Source organism: Salmo salar, chromosome ssa14, assembly GCF_905237065.1.
Source record: "Salmo salar chromosome ssa14, Ssal_v3.1, whole genome shotgun sequence".
NCBI lineage: Eukaryota > Metazoa > Chordata > Actinopteri > Salmoniformes > Salmonidae > Salmo > Salmo salar.
The window spans coordinates 42250279-42258186 of NC_059455.1; the positions used below are offsets into that span (position 1 = coordinate 42250279).

At 47.2% G+C, this 7908-nt stretch overlaps 1 protein-coding gene across 1 annotated transcript; it reads left to right on the top strand.

Annotated features, from left to right (window-relative positions):
- The first annotated feature begins 1976 nt into the window (after positions 1-1976).
- On the top strand, positions 1977-5344 carry LOC123726580 (complement C1q-like protein 2). The gene is made up of 5 exons (XM_045693675.1): positions 1977-1986; positions 2147-2230; positions 2403-2537; positions 2659-2718; positions 5166-5344. The coding sequence occupies exons 1-5, from the start codon at positions 1977-1979 to the stop codon at positions 5342-5344; spliced, it is 468 nt and encodes a 155-aa protein (XP_045549631.1).
- The last annotated feature ends 2564 nt before the right edge of the window (positions 5345-7908 follow it).

Below are 7908 nucleotides of genomic sequence, written 5' to 3' on the forward strand. Positions count from 1 at the left end.
GTTTTTCATCTATGGAGGGGCTGATGGTTCAGTTCCTACATCTGCAGCCTTGCATAAGAATGGACATCATATAGCTGCTGCACATGCTCACCAAACTAGTGGTGGTATTAATTCCTCCAATGGAGTGTCACTGCTGCTGGAGGTAGGAGATGTGGTCTACATGCATCTCTGGGCTGGGAGAAAGATATATGATAATGGAAATCGCCTCAGCACCTTCAGTGGTCATCTACTCTTCACTATGTAGGAGGGTTGGTAAAATACTTCCTGATGGGGTGTGTTGTCTTTGTCATGTCAATATTAGGTAACACTTGATGCCCAGCGTCATAACACGTTATGACACGGTCATAACCATGTAATAATGTGTCATAACAGGTACAACATGTCATAACCTGTTATAATATGTTCTTAACACTGTCATGACACGTATATATTGAGACCTGTTGTGCCATATATTGCATTATGACAGGTTATGACAAGTTGAGTCAGCTGTTATGACATATTATGACATGGTTATGACAGTGTTATAACATGTTATGACACTGGGTGTCAAGTAAAGTGTTACCCAATATTATAATGTAGCTACAAATTGTGTTGAATAAATGCTGATTTTAGATCATTTATGTCATGCAATTTCTCCTAAAGCCCCTAGAAGACTTGTGAGCACTGTGTTGTGTAATAAAGTACCTGGAAGACTAGTGAGCACTGTGTTGTGTAATAAAGTACCTGGAAGACTAGTGAACACTGTGTTGTGTAATAAAGTACCTGGAAGACTAGTGAACACTGTGTTGTGTAATAAAGTACCTGGAAGACTAGTGAACACTTTTGTGTAATAAAGTACCTGGAAGACTAGTGAACACTGTGTTGTGTAATAAAGTACCTGGAAGACTAGTGAACACTGTTGTGTAATAAAGTACCTGGAAGACTAGTGAACACTGTGTTGTGTAATAAAGTACCTGGAAAACTAGTGAACACTGTGTTGTGTAATAAAGTACCTGGAAGACTAGTGAACACTGTGTTGTGTAGTAAAGTACCTGGAAGACTAGTGAACACTGTGTTGTGTAATAAAGTACCTGGAAGACTAGTGAGCACTGTGTTGTGTAATAAAGTACCTGGAAGACTAGTGAACACTGTGTTGTGTAATAAAGTACCTGGAAGACTAGTGAACACTGTGTTGTGTAATAAAGTACCTGGAAGACTAGTGAGCACTGTGTTGTGTAATAAAGTACCTGGAAGACTAGTGAGCACTGTGTTGTGTAATAAAGTACCTGGAAGACTAGTGAGCACTGTGTTGTGTAATAAAGTACCTGGAAGACTAGTGAACACTGTGTTGTGTAATAAAGTACCTGGAAGACTAGTGAACACTGTGCTGTGTAATAAAGTACCTGGAAGACTAGTGAACACTGTGTTGTGTAATAACGTATCAAACGACTGGAATAATAACTTATCATGTCATACACATTCTTCTGTCTCTGTGACTCTTTCTCGGTGTCTCTCTCTTCTCTCCTCTATGTGTCTGTCTCTCTCTCACACACACATTTGTGCACAGGTGAGCACTGATACCTTCAACCAAAATCATGTAAACATTGACACCATCCATGAACACAAGATAAAGGACGTTCAGGTGTGGCTTGTTGATACTGTATATGATGATATGAGTTTTGCTGAGAGGGCACATTTCTGTTTTACTTAGTTGATGAAAAATATAATTCAAAATCATTCATTCATTCATTCATTCATTCCAAACCTAATGATTAGAAGACTATTGTGAGGTAATAACCAATGAGACCAAAAGGCAAAGGTCAGAGAGCCGACTGACAGACAGTGAGAGCCGACTGACAGCCAGTGAGAGCCGACTGACAGCCAGTGAGAGCCGACTGACAGCCAGTGAGAGCCGACTGACAGCCAGTGAGAGCCGACTGACAGCCAGTGAGAGCCGACTGACAGCCAGTGAGAGCCAGGTGGAGGAACTGATCAAAATGAATCAAGGTAAATCAGAATGATCTCTTTCATAGCTGTTATTACACAAATGTCTTAAACTGAGTCTAGGTACAGACCCAAAGTGTATTTTATACTAATTAAGATGACATCATAAGTCATTTATACTAAATCTCACTGACTTGTTTATTGTTGATGTATCTGATTTCAGCACAAGCAGTGAAACTAAACTCCATGGAGACTCGTTCTAACATCACTGAGAGCCACGTTGAAGTTCTGAAGAGAAACAGTCAAGGTAATGGGAGGAAAATGAAGTATTCGTTTTGACAGTATTAAAAATATATATATATATATATATATATATATATATGGTCTGAATGACAGACATTATTGTTGATAACATGTCTAATCTACACCAACTAGTGTCCAGTTAGATAAAGTAGTGTTGACTCATCTCTATCCCACAGACAGGAAGGTGGCTTTCTCAGCCTCACTAGCAGCACCTGGTCAACAAGGACACACTGGAACCTTCAACACTGGAATCACCCTGGTTTACAGAAATATCTACTCAAACATTGGCAATGCTTATAACCCCACTACAGGTACACTATATTCATATCATCAGTATTTATAAGTCTGTGTGAAAACATAGTTATTAATAATCCTCTGTCCTCGTATCATATCTGATGACTGTTTCTATGTGAATGTTGTGTTCTGATACAGGGATCTTCACAGCACCAGTGAGAGGACTCTACCTGTTCAGGTTTTACATCTATGGAGGGGGTGATAGTTCAGTTTATACATCTGCAGTCTTGCATAAGAATGGATATCATATAGCTATTTGTCACGGCTGTCGTAGAGATTAGACCAAGGCGCAGCGGGTTGCGTGCTCATAATTATTTTATTTATAAAGTGAACACGAAAAAACAATAAACAAAGAACGACAGACCGACAGTTTTGCAGGCTATAATAACAGCAGTGCAAATTACAACTCCCCACCAACAAACAGGTGAAAACAAGCTCCCTAAGTATGACTCTCAATCAGAAACAACGATGTACAGCTGATTCAGAGCCACACCCGGCCAACAAAGAAATACACAACATAGAACACCTAGAATACCAAAACAAGAACATACACCAAAAACCCCGGAACACATAAATACAATACCCCTCTACATACACACACAACCCCCGAACCACATAAAACAAATACCCCCTGCCACGTCCTGACCAAACTACAATAACAAATAACCCCTATTACTGGTCAGGACGTGACAGTACCCCCCCCAAAGGTGCAGACCCCGGATGCACCTAAACAAAACCCCAAAAATAAACCCCTAACTAAAGGGAGGGAAGGGAGGGTGGCTGCCGTCACCGACAGCTCTCGTGTATACACCCCCCCCTCCCAAAACCTCCTACAGTGGAGGTGGCTTAGGCTCAGGCCTAAGACCACCCCCTGACCAGTCCACTCCTAATAAATACCTTGACCTGACACATGTCACTGTAGACCCAGCACTGTACTCTCGGAGCTCCGGACTGTAGGGCAATTCTGGGAGCTCCGGATTGTAGGGCGACTCTAGGAGCTCCGGATTGTAGAACGAGTCTAGGAGCTCTGGACTGTAGGCAGACTCACTCGGTTCCGGACTGTAGGCAGACTCACTCGGTTCCGGACTGTAAGCAGACTCACTCGGTTCCGGACTGTAGGCAGACTCGCTCGGTTCCGGACTGTAGGCAGACTCGCTCGGTTCCGGACTGTAGGCCGTCTCACTCAGTTCCGGACTGTAGGCCGTCTCACTGGGTTCCGGACTGTAGGTCATCTCACTCGGTTCCGGACTGTAGGCCGTCTCACTCGGTTCCGGACTGTAGGCCATCTCACTCGGTTCCGGACTGTAGGCCGTCTCACTCGGTTCCGGACTATATACTGTTGCCGGATACTCTGGACGGGGTACTGTTGCCAGATACTCTGGACGGATCACTGTTGCCGGACACTCTGGACGGAGCACTGTAGTCGGAAGCTCGGGACTGGGCTGACGCACTGAAAGCCTGATGCGTGGTGCTGGTACTGGATGTGCCAGTTTGGGGACACGCACCTCAGGGCTAGTGCGGGGAGCGGGAACAGGCTGAATAGGACTGGGCTGACGCACTGAAAGCCTGGTGCGTGGTGCGTGGTGCTGGCTTGGGATGTGCCAGACAGGAGACACACACCTCACGGCTAGTGTGAGGAGCGGGAACAGGACATACTGGACTGGGCTGATGCACTGAAAGCCTGGTGCGTGGTGCTGGCTTGGGATGTGCCAGACTGGAGACACACACCTCACGGCTAGTGCAAGGAGTGGGAACAGGATACACTGGACCGTAGAGGTGCACTGGCGGTCTCGAGCGCAGGACTGGCACCGCCCGTACTGGCTGGATGCCCACTTCTCCCTGGCAAATGCGGGGCGCTGGCACTTTGCACACCGGCCTGTGAATGCTCGGCCTCAACGCCATGCGTATCACCCCATAGCACGGGACCTGACTAATGACAGGGTGCTTGGCCTCGCCACAGTACGCATTACCCCGAAGCACGGGACCTGTCCAGTCATAGGTTTCCTCAAAAAAGCACGGGGATTTGGCTTGGGGCTTAATCCTGGCCCCGCCAAACTACCCGTGTGCCCCCCCAAAAAAAATTATTGGGGGTGCCTCTCAGGTTCCCGTAGATCCCGTAACTTGTCCTCCCAATATTGTCATTCCTTCAGCCAGGTCCAACCTTCAGGCCGGTGCTCCAATCCCCGCTGCTTGGTCATCTTGTGGTGGGTAGTTCTGTCACGGCTGTCGTAGAGATTAGACCAAGGCGCAGCGGGTTGCGTGCTCATAATTATTTTATTTATAAAGTGAACACGAAAAAACAATAAACAAAGAACGACAGACCAACAGTTTCGCAGGCTATAATAACAGCAGTGCAAAATACAACTCCCCACCAACAAACAGGTGAAAACAAGCTCCTTAAGTATGACTCTCAATCAGAAACAACGATGTACAGCTGTTCCTGATTCAGAGCCACACCCGGCCAACAAAGAAATACACAACATAGAAAACCTAGAATACCAAAACAAGAACATACACCAAAAACCCCGGAACACATAAATACAATACCCCTCTACATACACACAACCCCCGAACCACATAAAACAAATACCCCCTGCCACGTCCTGACCAAACTACAATAACAAATAACCCCTATTACTGGTCAGGACATGACACTATTGTACATGCTGTACAAGCTAGTGGTGGAATGAATTCCTCCAATGGAGTGTCACTGCTGCTGGAAGTAGGAGATGTGGTCAACATGTATCTCTGGGCTGGGAGAAAGATATATGATGATGCAAATCGCCACAGTACCTTCAGTGGTCACCTGCTCTTCACTATGTAGGAGGATTATTGAAGGACTGTATGAGTTATCTGTACAGGAAAATATTCAGACATTTTAACAACATTGTCTTAGTGTTGAAAGTTCTCCATTTACTCTCTAACAGTTCAAACTAAGGTAGTTCTCAAGGAGAAAAGTAGGTGAAATTAACAAGATTTAAAAAAACATATCGTATCCAAGTTTTCAAAATAGAAAAATAATTTCAAAAATATACTCAAAATGAAAATATTAATGTCATGTTGTCACGAGAATTTTCAATCCCAATAATGATAACTAACAATTATTTAAGCTTTGACCAATCCCCGAGGTTTGTAAGACCCTGGTTTTAATAATAATTAGGCAAAGACTCAGCTTTTGCAAAAGGTCTGTAAAAAAATTTTCAGAGAACATTCTAAAGTCAAAAATGCAAAGACATTACATTTTATAATTCCCATTTCCCCCACCTCCTTACACGCACACACAGACACACAAACAGTAGGTGGGCTGTATCTTTTCCCACAGTCCGCATTCCTCGTTTATCACTACCAAGCTGGCAGTTCTATCCTCCCGAGATTAGAGGGACCTTGACAGGACTCCCTTTCCTGTCGTAAGTTTCTTAGAGTTCCAACCAGGTCAGGTCATGAATAGTTTAATTGTCCTCTGTATTTTCTTAGTCACACACATTTCTCTCCCTTACTGGTCTCGACCAAACCTTATTGGACTTAAGTTTATCACTTTATGTGACGATCATCGTAAGGAGTAGACCAAGGTGCAGCGTGGTGAGTGCTCATGACAAATATTTATTTTAACTCAGAACACTAAAACAAAACAACAAACAACGGAAAACAAACGTCATGTTCTGCAGGCTTACTGAGCTGTACAAAAACAAGATCCCACACAGAAGGAGGGAAAAAGGGCTGCCTAAGTATGATTCCTAATCAGAGACAACGATAGACAGCTGCTTCTAATTAGGAACCATACTCGGCTCAACACAAAGAAATAGAAAACATAGAATGGAACATAGAAATACAACAACCTAGATTGCCCACCCCATATCACACCCTGACCTAACCAAACTAGAGGAAAATAAAACATCTCTCTAAGGTCAGGGCGTGACAGTACCCCCCCCAAAGGTGCGGACTCCCGGCCGCAAACCTGAACCTATAGGGGAGGGTCCAGGTGGGCATCTACTCATGGCGGCGGCTCCGGTTCGGGGCGAAGCTCCCACTCCGCCCGCTGATCCCCCCGCTTTTGTATTACCTTACCGGACCGTGGATCGTCGTCAGAGGAACCGGACCGTGGATCATTGCCGAAGGCTCTAGACTGCGGACTGCCGCTGAAGACTCCGGACCGCCGCTGAAGACTCCGGACCGTCGCTGGAGGTTCCGGACCGTGGGCCGTCTCATGAGTTTCCGGTCCGTGGGCCATCTCAGGAGGTTCCGGACCGGGGACCGTTGCTGCAGGCTCCGTGCCATGGATCGTCACTGCAGGCTCCGCACCATGGATCATCACTGGATGCTCCGGGCCATGGATTATCACTGGAGGCTCCGGGCCATGGATTATCACTGGAGGCTTCGTGCCATGGATCATCCCTACAGGCTCCGGGCCATGGATCATCCCTACAGGCTCCGGGCCATGGATTATCACTGGAGGCTCCGGGCCATGGATTATCACTGGAGGCTTCGTGCCATGGATCATCACTACAGGCTCCGGGCCATGGATCATCACTGGAGGCTTCAGACCATGGATCATCACTGGAGGCTTCTTACGTGGAGTGGGAACAGGTCTCACCGGACTGGGGAACGTCGCTGGAGGCTCCGGACTGGGGGACGTCGCCGGAAGCTCTGGACTGGGAACTGTCGCCGAAAGCTCTAGACTGGGAAGGCGCACTGGAGGCCTGATGCGTGGGGCTGGCACAGGTGGCACCTGACTAGTAACACGCACCTCAGGGCGAGTGCGAGGAGCAGGAACAGGACACACCGGACTGGGCAGGCGCACTAGAGACCTGATGCGTGGGGCTGGCACAGGTGGCGCCAGACTGGTGACGCACCTCAGGGCAAGTGCGAGGAGCAGGCACATGATATACTGGGCCATAGAGGCGCACTGGAGGTCTAGAGCTTAGGGCTGACACAACCCGTCCTGGCTGGATGCTTATTTTAGCCCGACAAGGGAGGAGCGCTGGCACAGGACGAACTGGGCTGTGCAGGCGCACTGGCGACACAGTGCGTAGAGCCGGCGCAGGATATCCTGGACCGAGGAGGCGTACCAAAGACCAGGAGCGCTGAGCTGGCACAATCTTTCCTGGCTGAATGCTCAGTTTAGCCCGGCAAATGCACATCACTGCATAACACGGTGCCTGACTGTTCAAACGCTCCCCACGGTGCACGGGGAGTTGGCTCAGGTCTCCACCCTGACTCTGCCAATCTCCCGTGTGCTCCCCCAACATTTTTTGGGGGGGCTGCCTCTCATGCTTGCCTCATGGTTGGTATAGTGCCTCGTAATAACGTCGCTCTGCTCTTGCCACCTCAATCTCCTCCTTAGAACGGCGATACTCCCCAGCCTGCCTCCAGGGTCCTTTCCCATCCAGA

What these genes read in the sequence shown, in the direction of transcription:
- LOC123726580 (XM_045693675.1), top strand. An exon ending in TGCTTATAACCCCACTACAG is followed by an intron (nt 2,538 to 2,658) that starts GTACACTATATT and finishes GTTCTGATACAG; the next exon opens with GGATCTTCACAGCACCAGTG. An exon ending in GTTTTACATCTATGGAGGGG is followed by an intron (nt 2,719 to 5,165) that starts GTGATAGTTCAG and finishes ATTACTGGTCAG; the next exon opens with GACATGACACTATTGTACAT.